Source organism: Neovison vison, chromosome X, assembly GCF_020171115.1.
Source record: "Neovison vison isolate M4711 chromosome X, ASM_NN_V1, whole genome shotgun sequence".
Lineage (NCBI taxonomy): Eukaryota > Metazoa > Chordata > Mammalia > Carnivora > Mustelidae > Neogale > Neogale vison.
This window is the reverse complement of record NC_058105.1, coordinates 89,648,494-89,666,377: the sequence shown is the minus strand read 5'-3', so window position 1 is coordinate 89,666,377 and position 17,884 is coordinate 89,648,494. Positions and strand designations below refer to the sequence as shown.

At 46.4% G+C, this 17,884-nt stretch overlaps 2 protein-coding genes across 10 annotated transcripts in view; one reads left to right on the top strand and one right to left on the bottom strand.

Annotated features, from left to right (window-relative positions):
- The window catches only part of ZNF182 (zinc finger protein 182), a 47,764-nt gene extending 32,744 nt beyond the window's left edge, over nucleotides 1–15,020 (bottom strand). For 7 of the 9 annotated variants that reach the window (XM_044235097.1, XM_044235107.1, XM_044235106.1 and 4 more), the window contains exons 1-4: nucleotides 14,793–15,020; nucleotides 14,261–14,317; nucleotides 8,607–8,695; nucleotides 4,412–4,573 (exon numbers count right to left, since the gene is read on the bottom strand). The gene's annotated coding sequence lies outside the window, so the exon portion shown is untranslated. Of the gene's footprint in view, nucleotides 1–4,411; nucleotides 4,574–8,606; nucleotides 8,696–8,952; nucleotides 9,185–11,060; nucleotides 11,093–14,260; nucleotides 14,318–14,792 lie in introns of those variants that run through there. The other 2 variants (XM_044235101.1, XM_044235100.1) reach the window with 2 other exon arrangements.
- Nucleotides 1,395–6,015, top strand: LOC122896653 (sperm acrosome-associated protein 5-like). Its single transcript, XM_044234735.1, has 4 exons — nucleotides 1,395–3,692; nucleotides 4,087–4,245; nucleotides 5,731–5,809; nucleotides 5,913–6,015. Exons 1-4 carry the CDS (start codon nucleotides 3,440–3,442, stop codon nucleotides 6,013–6,015), a joined length of 594 nt encoding a protein of 197 aa, XP_044090670.1. The 5' UTR covers nucleotides 1,395–3,439.
- Nucleotides 15,021–17,884: the final 2,864 nt, after the last annotated feature.

Here is a 17,884-nt window from a genome sequence, read left to right as displayed (position 1 = left end):
CAAAAGGAAAAAATTCAAAGATAACCTGCAGGCTGCTTTGAAGAACAGACAACAGAGGGCAAGGGCGAAAGCAGGAAAAACTGGCTTCTGCCAACAGGCCCAGCAAGTGATAATGGGGGCTCAGACCTAGCTCAGTATCTACTGTGTGCCACACACCGTGTGAAGCACATGGTATGACCTGCCTCACTCAGTCCCCACTGTGAACAGTCCCATGGCCTCTACTTGTCAGAGGAGGAAACCGAGTCCCAGAGAGACTAAGTAACGTGCACATGGTCACACAGTTTTCCAAGGTTGGATCCTTAACTTCTACCCAATAATATTCTTTTGTTTATTCGCTATCCCACAGAACTTCTGGAAAGAATCTTCAGGTCCTCATGCCAGAACCATTAAAACTAGACAAGGAATTTTTTTTTTTTTACCAGAAACCTAGTTGGAGCTTCTTGGCAGCCAAAGCAAAGAGAGAAAACAGAAGACTAGTTCCTATCTCTTGCTCCCCGAAGGATCAGTACTTCTTGGGTACAAAATATGTCAGTGGGAAATAGGAAGGGCCAGACTATAGGGCCCATCCCAGCCTGGCCTCTTCCATCTTACAAACATTATCCCCCCACCACCTGTGTATAGAAAGAATCCTTTAGGATTGGTGGGTATTGGGGTACAGAGATTGCCAGCTCCAGAAATGTCCCTGAGCCAGTGATACACCCCTCAAGAACTGTCCCGGGGTTCACAAGGCACATTGACAACCTATGTGAGGCCAGCTTTTCTGTGCTGAGGAGCTGGACTCTCACTCTGTGCTGGGCATCCTCTGCCAACAGTCCCTGCAGGAGCAACCTCCTCACACAGCGGTCTAAGCAGCATGTAGCTAGCTGAAGGGGTATGGGAAGCTGACAGCAGCTGGTCCCACCACAGAGTTTGTACAGTGTGACACTCCCACAGACAGTTCCCCCACCTCACTAGTGAGTCGTCACCATGATTGCTCTTAAGATACTTTTCATCAAGGGGTATGTGGCTGGCCCAGTTGGTAGAGCATGTGACTCTTAATCTTAGGGTCATGAGTTCAAGCCCCACATTGGGTATAGAGCTTACTTTACAACATAAGATACATTTCATCAAAACTATAGAAGCGTGGCCAATTACAAGCAGTGACTTGGGACCATAAGGTAGTGGGTGAGTTTGTCAGAGCAACAGCTCACGAGCCAGTTCTCTGGTGACCTTGAAGCTGGCATGCTAGCCCTGAACTACCTGCTTCCTAAGGGAGGAACCCCCATCCATTCTTTTGAAGCCACTGGTATTTGTAGTACATGCCATCACTCGTACATGAATCCTGTCAGACTGTTCTGTCTTGGCCAATGTGAGTGTCACTCAGTGGGAGACATATGGGACTGGCTGGGGGCAGGGGTGAATAGTGGTGAATGAAGGGCAGATTGGGAGTGAATGGTGGCAAGGAGAGTCAGAGGGGGATGGGAGGGAGGTGCAAGAGTAGAGCGGAATGAAAGTGGGTAGTGTGGAGCCACCTGAGGGAATGCCTGTGCATTCGATTTTGAATGAATCGAGATTATGGGTGAGACTGAGTAAGTGATAGGAAATTGAGGCATGGGCTAAAGTGACCAAAAGTGAAAGTAGGAGCAGACTGAGTAAATGGAGCAATTCACACGGTGAATGTGTATGGAGTTGATAACGCAGGAGAGTGCAAATTGTTTTGAGCACAGAGTGTGAATAAATGATGGTTTATGGGGCATGTTAAGGGTGAGAGAGGTGAATTTAGGTGGAACGTGGGAGGGAATGGAGGTAATATGGGGCACAGAGGGAAGAATGGGGAGCACAAGGGACAGAGGAAGAGGGACTGAAGCCGTATACATGGTAGAACATGAATGTGTGCATCAGGCTGAGTTCGAGTGGTGACACTCTGAGGGAGAAGGGGAGTGGCTAGAGTGAATGGGGGGCAGACTGGGACCCGACAGGGGTGATGCGGGGCTCCAGGAATGTCCAGAGATCCCAGCATCCATCAGCCAGGTGAAGGAGATGCCGCATGTGCATGAATGGAGCTAATGCTGGGCAGAGTGAGAGGGAATAGAAGCAAAAAGAAGAAGGCAAGTGACTGTGGGGACTGTGAGCCAAAGGGAAAGACAAAGGTCACAGGTCACATGGCCCCAAGTCAATAAACTGGGGAAACATGGGGACCAGTGTTAGCAAAAAGTGGTGAATTCAGGGCAGAATGTGATTGGATGAAGGTACTATGGGGCAGAATGAAAACAACTAGACATGAGATCAGGTGCAGAATGGGAGTTGTTCCAGGAGGAACAGGGGTTACACTGGAAATTTCTATGAGTGAGATCATTTCGAAGAACAAGAGGCAGACTTAATGGAGTCAACGAAGAGAAAGTGAGGAATGGGGCTGAGCAAGCGTAGAAGGAGAATCTGCAGGTAACCTGAGCTAGTGTCAGGGAATGGGAGTAAATGTGGGAGTGGTGTTGGAGAGAACAATGGTGAAGAAGGGGCAGCAAGAGAGTGAATGAGGGAGAGAATGAGGCCCAGAGTCCGGGAACCAAGCCGAAGGCTGGGCTACATGAGCGTGAATGGGAGTCGCTTCGTGCGGTGTCAAGGAGCAGAGGGGAACCTGGAAAATGAGAGTCTGAGAGTGAGCAGAGGTGAAGGAATACGACGTGAGAGAACTGGGGCCATGAGAGGAGAGGGTTAAGGAACCGTGGCCATAGGAGGCCCAGCATGCAGGAAGGGTAGTGTACAAGAGGCAGTGTAAGTGAACGGTGCAGGGTGGAGGGGGCTGGAATAAAAGCTGGAACAAGAATGGAGGCAGAACAGCAGTAGAGGGCACATCTCCATCATGTGTCGTGATCATACACGTGACTATACACGTGTCGTGTATAATATGTAGTGGAGGGCATAGTGTGATCGAATGGGGCAAACGTGGCCAGATCCCAGGAAATTAGGGTGTAGTAAGTGAAGTGAACGAGGTGCCAAGAATGGGTAAATGGAGGTAACAAGGGGCGGAAGGCGAGGGTATGATGGCCATATTGTGCAGCGCATGAGAAATCGAGGTGTTAGGAGGCAGTGTGGTGAACCAAGCTGACTGCTGAGCAGAGTGAGGGGAACGGAGGCGATGAGGGGCAGAGTGAGTGGAAATGGAGGGAACCAAGTGGTAGAGCAAGATTCAAAACAGTGGAGTGGCACCATGTTAAGGAAAGTGCAGGAATGTGGGCTGAGTGTGAGGCCCAGGACCTGAGTCCTATCTGTGTCTCCAGCTCCTTTCTTCCTGCATTTCTTTCTGACATCTCAGGGTTTCTCCCTGGTTTTGCCCCCTCCCATCTTTATGTACAGGTCAGTATCATTTTTTCCCTTGTGTGTCCGTCTCTAACAGAGATGGCACTGGGAAAGACAGTGAGGGTGTCCAGCCCTCTGGCTTCTGTGTTCCAGAATCTACTACATGGTGTTTGCTCACAGGGCCCAGAGTTCCAGAATGCTCCTAGTTCTGAACAGGGCAGCGTCTGAGTCTGGAGCAAAGAGTTGGATAGGAGGGCCTACAGGCGTTATCATGCAGACCTTGGTCACTGTGGTGGTGACTCTGGCCACACTGATGGTTGCCACCGTGGATGCGAAGATCTATGAACGCTGTGAACTGGCAGTGAAGCTGGAGAAGGCAGGCCTCAATGGCTTCAGGGGCTACAGCGTTGGAGACTGTGAGACTCCAGTGCCCCAAGTCCCACCACACCCCGAGCTACCCACCACACTCAGACCCAGGCCCCTCCTTCTCATTTATCACCTCCCTAGGCCAGGGTATGATCCTCTCGGCCACCCCCTGACTTGCTCCAATGTCCTTACCATCATTGCCTTCACAACCGTCACCCTCACCTCTGCCATCAACACTGTCACTACCCTGAGTCATCACGGGGCAACACCCCTTGCCATCCCTCGTATCTCACCAGAATCACCAACATCTACACCACCAGCAAACCAAGATCACCACCGCCCCCACAATCGAGATGACAACCATCCCCATACCCTCCCCCTCTCCTACCACCAGCCAGTCCTAGGACTCATGCTTACCTCCTGTCTACGCCCTCCCTGCCCCAGGGCTGTGCATGGCACACTATGAGAGTGGCTTTGACACCTCCTTCGTGGACCACAATCCTGACGGCAGCAGCGAGTATGGCATTTTCCAGCTGAATTCTGCCTGGTGGTGCAACAACGGCCTTACACGCACCCAGAACCTCTGTCACATAGAGTGTCGAGGTGAGGAAGCACTGGGGACACCCTGAAGCCTTTCCCAGCTCCACTGCCCAACACATAGAGGGCAAGGTTGCCTGAGCCATACTCTCTAGTAACAAAAGCAGAAAAATTATAGGGAAAGGAGTACAGTTGCCTGGGCTGTCAGAGACACCACCTCCTGTATACTTACCGACTACATGGAGATTTTGTCCAGGTCAAGAGCGCTCAGAAGTCCTATACCTCCCCGAGAATAGAGGCCGAAGGTTTCGGGGACTCAGAAAACGGGAAACTTAGCTCCATGTGGAATGGAAGGGGGAGGTTGTCCTGATTTGGGGTTGAGGTGGTTCGGGCCCTGAGGGAAGAAATGCACATCTGGCTGTAGGAACAGAAATAAGGAATATCTGTGCAGAAAGAAGAGAGATTTCCAGACAAGAGTGTGGTGGTTTTGAGGACAAAATGTAATCGTGGTTGTTGTTTGGGGCTGGCCAAAATGGTACTTGGGTTGTCCAAGACAGACCAAAATGGGGACTGAGGCCATTGGGGGCTAGGCCAAATGGAGGTTGAGGCTGTGCAAGCCCTGCTACAGAAACAGAAGAGGTTACCCAGGATTGGCCAGGTTGAAGGTTGAGGTTGTCCAGAACTAGCCACCACAGAGGTTGAAGCTGTTGAGGACAGACTAACATGAATAGTAAGGTTTCTCAAGATTAACTAAAATAAAGGCTAAGGTTGTTCACTTTGAGCTAACACAGAAGCTGAGGTAGTCCAGGACCAGCTATAATGGAAGTTGCAGTCCTGGAATGGTCAACATGGAGGGTGGAGTTATTTATAATGAGTCAAAATGTCAACTGAGGTGGTTCAGGACTGGTCAGCACGGTAGTGGAGATCATTAACCAGTCAGAATGGCAGTGAAGGTCACCCTTGTTGAGCAGCTGGGATCACCTAGAACCAAGCACCATGATGACTGAGGTTGAATGGGACTACCCAGCATGAAGACTGAGGCCATTTGTAACCAAAGTGGCAGCTGAGGTTATCCAAGACCTGACAACATAGTGTTTGAAGTCACCAAGACTGACCAGCCTTGCAGCTGAGTAGCTTCCCTACCAGCCAGTACAGGGGTTAAGATGATGTCAGACCAGCTGCCTATGCAGTTGAGATCATCCATAATCACACAAAATTACAGTTGAGGTCATCCAGAACTGGCCAACAGAGTTTGAGGTTGTTAGGACCAGGCAGTATGATGGCTGAGGATATTCATAACCAGGTAGGATGACAGTCCAGATCATCCAGGATCTCTCAGTGTGAGTTAAGGTTCTATAGAACCAGCCAACATGGCAGTTGAGGTCACTCATAACCAGCTGACAAGTGAATCAAGGTCATCTAGAATCAGTAGATGTAGTGGTTGAAGTTATTCAGTCTCCAAGGAATCCAGAACCCCTGAGCCCACCACACACCGTCACCCTGTCCCCAGTGCACCAGATCACTATGTCCCTCTCTCCCCTCCCCACCTAGACCTGCTCAACCGCCATATTCTAGATGATATCTTGTGTGCCAGGCAGGTGGTGTCCTCACAGAATGGTATGGCTGCTTGGTAAGTTCCTAGGGGTGGCTTGGATCCTGGGCAGCTGGGATAATGCCACTGCCACCCTATCAGCCTGTCCGCTTCACCCTCCTCCTCTCCCTTCATTTCCCAGGGATTCATGGACCCGGCACTGTTCTGGCCATGATTTATCTGAATGGCTCAAGGGATGCAATATGCATGTGAAACCTGACGCAAAGAAGATTAATAATTTGTGACTCGGTTTCCCAGAAGAAGAGATTTTTCTTTCCCTTTCTTTTCTTTCTTCTGTGGTTTTAATAAAGAATGGTATCTATAAACTAGACAAGCATCCTCTGATGACTAACTCTCTTCATTTTCCCAATGCTTGGAGGTACCCCCCATTTAATCACTGCCCACATACATTCAAAGCTCTCAACAGGGACACCATATTGCTTGGGGTGAAGGTAAGAGCATAGCTTCTCCTGGGTTCAAATACCATCTCTACCACTCAGGAGCTATGTTGCATCGGGCGAGGCATTTAACTTCTCTGTGCCTCTGCTTCCTCATTGGCAAAATGAGGGTGATAATGGTAGTACCTACTTCATGGGATTGTTGGGGGAATTAAGTGAATGAATGTTTGGAAAGCACCTAGAGTGTCACAAGGCAGTTATCGGTCTGGAGATGGAAGGGTGGAGCTATGAAAATTCACTTTCCTTAAAAAGCAGCCACTACAGAGTCTTTAATTAAGGTAGATACAGTCTCTCCATGGAAAAGAAGATTGGTTTCAGCTTACACAGGAAACTCAGTGTTCACATTCTCCCACGCCCTCCCATATCTCCCTATCTAGCAGCTGGCCCCGCACTCCCTCTCTCCTAAGTAATGGTAAATTTCGAATGACAGGGTGGGAATCTAGGCCAGGAATTCAATGGATGCGCAGGGTAGTAATTTCTTTTTTTTTTACAGAATGACTGGATTTGGATCTGTGTCTTGGGCAGAGAATTTAGCAATTTAAACTTGCCACTCTCTGTACTGGCCCCATCAGAAGCAACCACACCTGTGAGGAAGCAGTCCCTCATGCCTTTTGTACTTTTTGATTATGGGTGGCTATTCACCTACCCAGAGTCTTGTTTTCAGTGTTTACTTTACCCAGGGTAAGCACAGATGATCATTAAAGCAGATCTCCACCAGTGGGAGAATGACCAAGCCCCCCTCCTTAATGCCAATTTGATTTCTCTTGCCTTCAGCCCCAGCCAGCCTGGAGGGCCCAATCTCACATTTCCCTGGAGATCCATAAAGGGTGCCATCACTCTGGGTACTGATTTCTGTCAGCAAAAGCAGCAAAAATGAACTCTGCTGAATTTAAGTAAAAAGTAGATCTCCTAAAATCTTATCAGGTAGCTTAAAAGCCTTTAAAAAATCCTTGAAAAAAGATGATTTACTTATTTGACAGAGAGAGAGAGCACAAGCAGGGGGAGTGGCAGGCAAAGGGAGAAGCAGGCTCCCTGCTGAGCAAGGAACCTGATGTAGGACTCGATCCCAAGATCCTGGGATCATGACCCAAACCCTAGGCAGACACTTAACTGACTGAGCCACCCAGATGTCCCTAAATAAAAACATCTTAAAAAAAAACTTATTCCATAGGAGTCCTGTATATAGGGTATGTGTAATGCAGAAACCACCCATGTGCTTTGAGGAAGTGGCTTTACAAATCTGTTCTTTCATGACCTTACTCCTTAGTCACATCTTTCTCTCTAATGGACGTAGTTTGCCTCCGGTGTCTATTTTGGTTTTTCTGGTGCCTCTCCAGCTGGTCAAATTTCCAGACTTCTAGAAAGAAGAAGAAAGCATTCCCTGTGAATCTACCTTTTGTTAGAAGCAGACCTCTGAAAGGTTGACTTATTTTCTTTAAGGTCTAGATACCAGTCAGAAAGAAATTCAAATTATATGTCTCATATTCTGAGCTTGAGGGAAAGAAAGCACAAATTGCTCTAACAGAAATTGGAACAAGAAAGTAATGATAAATACAAGTGACTTTGGGGTGCCTGGGTGGCTCAGTGGGTTAAAGCCTCTGCCTTTGGCTCAGGTCATGGTCCCAGGGTCCTGGGATCGAGCCCTGTATCGGGCTCTCTGCTCAGCGGGGAGCCTGCTTCCTCCTCGCCCTCTGCCTATTTGTGATCTCTGTCTGTCAAATAAACAAATAAAATCTTTTTAAAAAAAATACAAGTGACTTTGATTAAGAAAAATACCTTAAAATGGAAGAGAGAAGGTGAAAATATGTTTAGAGAGCCATGAGTAGGGAAAAGGGATTGTTGAAAGGTAGTAGATCCAGGATTCGGAGGAAGAGGACTCAAACAGAAGAGCCTTTCAGGAAGGCTGAAAATGGGACACCTAGGTGGCTCAGTCGGTTGGGCGATGGACTCTTGGTTTCAAATCAGGTCATGATCTCAGGTTCATGAGATCGAGCCCCATGCCCGGCTCCACAATGAGCATGGAGCCTATCTGGGATTCCCTCCCTCTCCCTCTGCTCTGACCTGCTCATGTGCACACCTGTGCATGTGCGCTTGCTCGCTCTCTCGCTCTTAAAATAAAAAGGAAGGCTAAAAACAACTGACATGATCAAGAGAATAAGCAGAAGGACAAGGTAGATCACAGTCTAGTTCCTCACCACTCCATTCCAAGATTACCATGAGACAGCAACTCACAAGAGTAACAATTTGGAGTTAGTGAAAAAAAGAAAAAAGAAAGGTATATCCTTGAGGAAGACATTTCTCAGTTTCTAAGGACATCCAGCCCTCACTCACCCACTGGGGTCTTACTCATCATCTCCATCTGTCTTTTTCTTATTTACCTGTATAACTCAAACTTGGAATTTCTCTATGATCTGAAGTCCTCCCTTCTCCAAACAGGTGATCACATCTGGTTTGGTAACGGGATACCCTGTAATGGAAATGATAGATGACTTAGGCACATCTGTGTGGGTTTCATGGCCTCAAGGCAATTAGGAAGGTACATCTCAATAAGTATAAATTTCACACAAGAGATGAAAATACAAACACCTAAATGGTATTTGTACCCCTAAAAGGGATCAGGAATCTTGAATCCCTAGAACTTGAGGTCAAAGTATTGAAACACTTCAGAGGTTGAAAGTTATCCTATTTGACACACTGTGAATTACTCAGGGAAGCCATGCTCACCCACAGAGACCAAATGGCTATAGCTCTCTAGCATCACAGCTCTGTAAAGTGTCCTCTGAGAAGATTCCAGATGATTCCACTCCTCCTGGGTGAGGTCCACAGCTACATCCTCAAATGACACTGATCCCTGTCATCGCATCCTTCTACTCGATCAGTTCAATGAAGATATATTTTAAGATAAATGGAATATTCTTCAGAGAGAGGCTAGTGTTTAATAATTTCCAAAAAGGGGGCGCCTGGTTGGCTCAGTGGGTTGAAGCCTCTGCCTTCGGCTCAGATCATGATCTCGGTGTCCTGGGATCCAGCCCCGCATCAGGCTCTCTGCTTGGCGGGGAGCCTGCTTCCTCCTCTCTCTTTCTCTCTCTGACTACTTGTGATCTCTGTCTGTCAAATAAATAAATAAAATCTTTAAAAAATAATAATAATTATTTCCAAAAAGTTTTCTCTGAGATTTGCAATAGCTATCTCTAGCGAAGGACTTTTACACTACAGAAACCATAAAGAACTCCTACAAATCATGATAGATATAGGCAATCTCATAGAAAAACTAGAAAAAGATGTGAATAGATACTTCACAAAAGATGATATCCAACTGACTAGTAAACCTATGAAAGGGTGCTCAAGGGGCGCCTGGGCAGCTCAGTCAGTTAAGTGTCTGCCTTTGGTTCAGGTCATGATCTCAGGGTCCTGGGGGATCAAGCCCCACATTGGGCTCCTTGCTCAGCAGGTCACCTGCCTCTCCCTCTCCCTGCCATTCTCCCTGCTTGTGTTCTCTCTCTCTCTCATAAATAAATAATTTTATTTAAAAAGGGTGCTTGACATCTTTATTCACCAGGGAAATAGAAATTTAAACCACAATGAGATATAACTACCAACAGAGTGGCTAAAATTAAGACCAAAGACCCAAAAATTGGCAAGGGTATGGAGCAACTGGAACTCACGTATTGTTGGTGAGAGTAAACCATAAAAGAGTACAGCCACCTTGGAAAACATTTCAGCTGAATCTATTTTTTTTAAAAGATTTTATTTATTTATTTGACAGACAGAGATCACAAGTAGGCAGAGAGGCAGGCAGAGAGAGAGGAAGGGAAGCAGGCTCCCCGCTAAGCAGAGAGCCCGATGCGGGACTCGATCCCAGGACCCTGAGATCATGACCTGAGCCAAAGGCAGCGGCTTAACACACTGAGCCACCCACGCGCCCCTCAGCTGAATCTATTAATGCTGACTGTGCACCTAACCAAGGACCCAGCAATCCCATTCCTACATACATATCCAATGGAAATGCACACACATCAAAACATGTACAAGAATATTCATGGAAGCATTATTTGAAATAGCCAAAATGGGGACATCCACCAGCCGTAGAATGGATAAACAACTGTGATCTATTTATACAATAGAACAGTACACAGTAACGGGAGAAACCAATGATACACAAAACAACAAGGATGAATCTCAAAAACATTATAGCTGAAAGAAGCCAGACATAAGGGTGTCTGGGTGGCTCAGTGGGTTAAAGCCTCTGCCAGACATAAAAGAATAACGTATGATTCCACCCATGTGACATTCAAGAACAGGCAAAATAATCTATGCTTAGAGAAATCATCTGTTACCCAGGAGTCAGGGGATGGTGATTGGAAGGGGCGTGAAGGAGGCTTTTGGGTGACTTCTCACTTCCTGTTTCTTGATGCAGGTACTGGTTACCCAGGTGTTTCCAATTTGTAGTTCATGAAAGTGCACAAATTATAAACTTTTCTCTGTATGCTATGCTTCAACAAAATGTCAACCCCCAAATTCTTATCTAAATAATATTCCCATAATATTTCCATAAAAAGGTGTGCCTGGGTGGCTCAGTTGTTAAGCATCTGCCTTCGGCTCAGATCATGATCCCAGGGTCCTGGGATCAAGTCCCACATCAGGCTCCTTGCTCAGCGGGAAGCCTGCTTCTCCCTCTGCCTCTCCCCCCTGCTTGTGTTCCCTCTCTTACTGTCTCTCCCTCTCCCTCTCTCTCTCTCTCTCTCTGCATCATATAAATAAATAAATAAAATATTTCCATAAAAAAATAAGACAAAGATAATAAGAACAACAACAACAAAAGATTTAAGAACCTGTAGGAAAGGGACACCTGGCTGGCTCAGTCGGTAAAGCATGACGGTTGATCTCAGGGTTGTGAGTTCAAGTCCCACCTTCGGTGTAGAAATTACTTAAAAAATACTCTTTAAAAAAAAAAAAAGAACCCACATGAAAAAGAGCCTTGTAAGTAAAAGAACAATTCACCAACAAAGGAAAGAATATGAAAAGACACTCAACCTCATTGCCAACTAAATAAACACAAACAAAAGAAATATTTTAACTACCAAATGGCAAGGACTAAAAACATGACAAAAGGATTAGAAAGGGTATTTTCATTCATAGAGCTGGAGTATTAGGCTAAATGAAGTAAGGCAGTGAGAGAAAAACAAATACTCTGTGATCTCATTCATAGGTGGAATTTAAGAAACAAAACAAACAAACAAAGGAAAAAAAGAGAGAGAGCCAAATCAAGAAACAGAGTCTTAAGAATAGAGAACAAACTAATGGTCACCAGAGGGGAGAGAAGTAGGAGAATGGGGGAAGTAGGGGATGGGGATTATGGAGTATGCTTCTTATGATGAAAAAAATAAAAACAATGGTGCCTGGGTGACTCAGTCAGTTAAGCGTCTGCCTTCGACTCAGGTCAGATCTCAGGGTCCTGGGATCAAGACCCTGTGCTGGGCTCCCTGCTCAGCAGGAAGCCTGCTTCTCCCTCTCCCTCTGCCCCTTCACCTGCTTGTGTGCCCATGCGCTCGCGCTTGCACGTGCGCACGCTCTCTCTCTCTTGATAAATAAATAAAATATTTTTAAAAAATAAAATACTTTGTAGAGTGCCCAGTACAGTGCAGGCTCTTTCCATGTTAGCTCCTGTTTCTACCACTAACACCATCCTCCTCCTTATCCTCTGTATTATCATTATCATTACTCCTACTACCTTCATCAATATTACCATGTAAAGAGAAAACACGGAGTTGCAAAACAGTTTGTACATTATGAGCAAATTTTAGCAAAGGAAGGTCAACAGGAACAATCTGCTTTTATGTGTATGTAAATATAAAGAAGAAAGGACAGAGAGGGGTGTCGATGGAAATTAAATTTACCATAGAATTGGTTATCTGGAATGAGTGATGATAGGACATCTAGAGATATTTTCTCTTTTTAGACTGTACATTCCTAAGAGTCTGAGTTTTTTGATGCCACTTCTTTTGTAGTGAGAGGGGAAAAAAATGACACAACGAAATAGACATTTTTATAAAGGGCAAAAGGGAGGGGGGGGTGCCTTGGTGGCTCAGTCGGTTAAGTACCTGCCTTTGGCTCGGTCGTGATCCCTGGGTTCCGGACCAAGCTCCGCATCAGGATCCGGGCTCAGTGGGAATCAGCTTCTCCCTCTCCCTCTGCCCTTCCCCCTACCTGTGCACTCCCGCTCTCTCAAGTGAATTAAATAAATAATACATACATACATACATGCAAAGGGCAAAAGGGAAAGAACTGAATACAGTCAGGGACATCATTAATTCCCAGCCTGAAAAGGAAAAAGGCAGATCTTTGGATTGCTCCAGCTTTGCCAAAAATCCCAGATGAGAAATAAAAACAAAGTATTGGGGGGAGGGGGGTGGGAGGATGGGTGAAATAGAGAAAGGAGATTGAGATGTACAAACAGCCTGTTATAAATAAGTCCAGGAGAGAAAAGTACAGCATAGGGAATATCGTCCATAATACTGTGATAATGTCGGGGGACAAATGGTGACTACACTTATTTCCGGTGAGCACTCCGTAAGGTAGAGAATTGTCAAATCAATATGTTGTACGCCTGAAACTAATACAACATTGCATGTTAAATTATACTTCAATTTAAATAAATACTGGAAAATAATTTGGAGGTTATGGGGTTTACTGCTTCTTTCTTTTTTTAAGATTTAATTTATTTATTTGGCAAGGAAAGAGAGAGACAGTGAGAGAGGGAACACAAGCAGGGGGAGTGGGAGAGGGAGAAGCAGACTCCCCACTGAGCAGGGATCCTGATGCAGGGCTCAATCCCGGGACCCCGGGATCACAACCCGAGCTGAAGGCAGATGCTTAACCGACTGAGCCACTTGGATGCCGCCATTTACTGGTTATTTCTTGACCCTTAAGGTTTTATCCTTGTATTGACCCTGAACATAACAGCTGCTTGTACTGACATGGCTCTGGTTTCCTGAAGTGTCACATCCCTTTAGTTCTATCCCAGCAGGACACCTTTGGCTGGTATGAAGACATATTTTAAGTCACACGCAAAGCAATAGTCTCCCTGTGATTATCACAAGATTGGTGATGAGGCTATGGCTAACCCACTAGAGAATTATTTTGAAACCTCAACATCAGGAAATCTTTGCTTCTGAGGGAGTGGCTTACTTTCTCTCTATAGGTAAGATAAATAAAACAAATGAGTGCTTCTCCCCTATATGTCACAGCTTCCAAGAAGCTCAGAAAAAGAACTGTAGCTCAATGTAATTATGTAAGATCCTATGATCTACATGTATACATATCAACCTTGCTTTGGTATTACTCTATTTCCCTACTCCTAACTTTTCATGTGTTTATACATGCTCATTTTATGGCATAAATAATAATGCCAACCCCATATATAAGCCTTATATTGTGTGTGCCAGGCATTGTTTTAAACACTTAATTTTTAATTTTCCATTTTATTTTATTTTATTTCTTTTCAGTGTTCCAGAATTCTTTGTTAATGCACCACACCCAGTGCTCCATGCAATACATGCCCTCCATAATACCCACCACCAGGCTTACCCAACCCCCCACCCAACACTTAACTTTTTTAAAAGATTTTATTTATTTAATTGAGAGAGAGAGAGCACAGAGGGAGAGAAGAGACAGAAGCAGACTCCCCACTGAGCAGGAAGCTCAAGGCAGGGCTGGATCCTAGGATCTTGAGATCTTGACCTGAGCTGAAGGCAGACACTTAACCAACTGAGGAACCCACGTGCCCCCTAAACACTTAATATTAACTCAATTGATCATCACTAGCAATCATAAAGGCTTAGGTATCATCATCATCATTTTACAAATGGGGAAACTAAGCTACAGAGAAGTTAGAGACCTGCTTAAGCTCACAAAGCTATTATGAACATTTTGGCCCCAGAGTCTGGGCTCTTAACCACTACACACTACTGCTTCTTTGCTTTTAAGTGTTTTTTAACTTGGGTCAGGGAGGGGAGAGCAAATAAGAACTTACCTGAAAATTAGTCATGTCTGCCTTATGGAGAGTGGGCAGTGGCCTAGAAAAGCAAAGCTTTTGAGAGCGGAGAGAAGAAAAGAGTTGTAACAGCATGGAAAACTGGAAAGCTCACCAAATTATCAGGCTAGCAATCCACAAACGCCAGCTCGTTAAATGAGCCTGCTGTAGCCAAGACAAAACAGAAAAGAGTATCTGTTTGCCCCACAGAGCCCCATCGTTCCACAACACCGCTCTGTCACGGAATCCACAGACTTCCCAGTACTCACCCTCACCTATCACTGACTCTAAGCAACTCCCCATCACCCCCAAATACCCTCATTATTCACCCCACGGACCCCGGGACGCACCCCACAGATCCCCCATCCCTGATGCCAGAGACCTCCCATCACACATCCCACCCCCTTGACACCCCATCCCTCACTCCACACCCCCACTCCACAGGGCCCATCACTCACCTTAGAGCCCCCCCCCATCGCATACCCCCAACGACTCTCACGACCCATCTCAGAGGCCCCCTCCAAGTACTCACCCGGAGACGTCGCGTCTCTACAGAGCCCGCACTCGCACGTGCCGCTCCGCCCGCAGACCCGCGCTGTCTCCCCTCCGCTCTGAGCGAACCGTCCGCCCTCCATCCCCTACTCTTCCTGTTTCCCCCTGGATTCTGGCGAGCTCCGCCTGGAGTTTCCCCGAATCAGTCACCAGTTCCTCAGACAACCACTCTCTCGGTCCTTTACCCAGCCCTCGGCAGGGTCCAGCTCTGTCCCTCGCATACGCAGTGGCCCTCGCTGAAGCCGTCGGGGCCAGTAGCCAGTGGCCGCGCCGGGCATGCCTGTTTCTGCGGTGGCCAAGCGTGAAGGCGGGGCGGGGTGTGTGTGTGTGTGTGTGTGTGTGTAAAGAAATGGCCGCGCCGGTAAACCGGTTTGTCAGGGAGCAGACATCTTTCGAAGGTGCCAATTCCGTGGTGTGTGTGTGTGTGTGTGTGTGTGTAAAGAAAGACATCTTTCGAAGGTGCCAATTCCGGTGTGTGTGTGTGTGTGTGTGTAAAGAAAGACATCTTTCGAAGGTGCCAATTCCGGTGTGTGTGTGTGTGTGTGTGTGTGTGTAAAGAAAGACATCTTTCGAAGGTGCCAATTCCGGTGTGTGTGTGTGTGTGTGTGTGTGTGTAAAGAAAGACATCTTTCGAAGGTGCCAATTCCTGTGTGTGTGTGTGTGTGTGTGTGTGTGTGTGTGTAAAGAAATGGCCGCGCCGGTAAACCGGTTTGTCAGGGAGCAGACATCTTTCGAAGGTGCCAATTCCGTACAGCGGAGATAGGTGTCTCTGAAAGTTCAGAAGAGATGAGATTTCGGGAGGACTTTGAAAACTTGCCATGACTGAAGCCCTAGACGCAAAGGCTAGTGATGGGAGAGTTTTGCGCGTGGTTGCGGATGTGATGGGAACTGATCTGTACCAACGTAGGGCTAAGGACGAGACCACCGCCTCCGTGGGAAGATACCACGGCGAGGCAGGGGTGAGGAGACCGGGAGTATTACAGATATACCCGGGAACTATTAGTGGGAAAAAGGGAAGCAAACTGGGAATGATCCCTTCCTCTACCACTGGGGCAATAGAGAGAAAGTGTTGGGGTGCAAGAACATAACACGGGGGAGATGGGGGCGTGGAGAACCGGGGAGTACAGTCCTTCTGATAGATACGATTCAGCTAGCCGTCCTCTTTGGGAGATACCACTAGTGCAGATGGGGGAAATTCTGTCCTCGCAGAAAGAGACAGGTGAAGAAAGTGATAAGGGTAAACAGAATTGCAAGGAGAGCCAAAGACAGGAGCCTGGGAGGATTGGGACAACCGGGAGGTCTTAGTTATGATGAGGGAGCAGGAGGCTGGCTGAGGACAAAGCAAAAGCTAGCACCTTGCACCCCCTCTCCTCCCGCTCCTCTACCTCGGTAATATGTGTGACATTCCTCAGGCACCCCTGGCTGCCCTAAAAGAAAAACAAATAGTTAACTTGCAGAGAACACAATCCTGCAAGACAGAAGTCTCCCTTGGTTTACAAATCCCCTAGAAATTTACAACAAGGAAGTTATCTTATCAATATCCCAATTTCCAGAGACACATAACTCAGTTCCTCAAGCCCTAACATCAGCCTCCCCTCCATAAACAAAACTGAAGGAGGCTGAGGTAGAAGGAAATGTAAATAAAGTTAAATTTCTTCTAAACCTAAATCTCACTAATAGGAGGAATGTGACATTCCACCAGGAAACTCCCAATTGTCTTCATGTTAGTGCCCCATTAGAGGGGAAAATGGCCTTGGCTTGATAATAACCAGGCCTTCAATATCCTGACAGTCTTCTTTACCCTGATAGCCCTTCTGAACACCCCCTTTGTCCTCACCTACCCAGCTCCTGTGTTTATAATCAGCCACTCCTCAGGATAGCGGGGCAGCAGCTCTGCCTGCCCACGAGTCCTGTCCCCGTACTTTAATAAACCACCATTTTGCACCAAAGATGTCTCAAGAATTCTTTCTTAGTCACCGGCTCCGGACCTCACCCCACCGAACCTCACCTAGGTTCTAGAACTTCATCAGTTAGAGACTAAATAAGAATCTGAACCTGACAGTGATCTGCCAAGCCCACATTCCATCCCACTTCTAGGCATCTGCCCCCAGAAAGTTGCGGGAGGGTCGAGATGCCAGGGTCCGAGTCCTGTAGTCCCCGGTCCCTGGCCTCTGGGCCTTAGTAACCTATGGAGGAACAACCAGGACAGTATGCTCAGATTCTGGACCTTAAACACTCTACCCTATTAATCACACTCTACCACTTAGTCATGTGAAAGGCAAAATGTACATGATAATTAAGGAGATGATTTTTTTTTTCAGGCTATTGCAATGGGGAAAACTCATTAACGAGGAACATCTCAAAGGCAAGAAAAGAGACCTGGGGTTTTATAGAGTGTTAAGTAACAAAACTTAACCAAGTAAATTTGAAAATCTAATTGGTTTTGTTAAATGGTTCATGAATCGGCAAGAAACCACCCCCTCCCCCACCAAGTAGAGAGGTGCTCTAAGGAGTTGTAAAAAATGGCACATTTGTACAAAAGGATGAGGGCAAGAAAGTTGTTAACAAAAGAAAAGAATCGTTTCAGGCCAGGCCTCACTCTAGGGGGAAAAGCAAGGTGCCTTTAAAAAAAAAAAAAATATATATATATATATATATATATATATATATATATATATAATGTATTATTTATTTCAGGGGTACAGTTCTGTGAATCATCAGTCTTACACAAGTCACAGCACTCACCACAGCATATACCCTCCCCAGTGTCCATCACCCGGCCACCTCTCCCTCCCTCCCCTCTCCCCTTCAGCAACCCTCAGTTTGTTTCCTGAGATTTAGAGTCTCTTATGGTTTCCCTCCTTCTCTAGTTTCATCTTGTTTCATTTTTCCCTCCCTTCCCCTATGATCCTCTGTCCTGTTTCTCAAATTCCTCATATCAGTGAGATCATATGATAATTGCCTTTCTCTGATTGATTTATTTCGCTTAGTCTAATATCCTCTAGTTCCATCCACGTCATTGCAAATGGCGCAATTTCGGTTTTTGATGGCTGCATAATATTCCATATACCA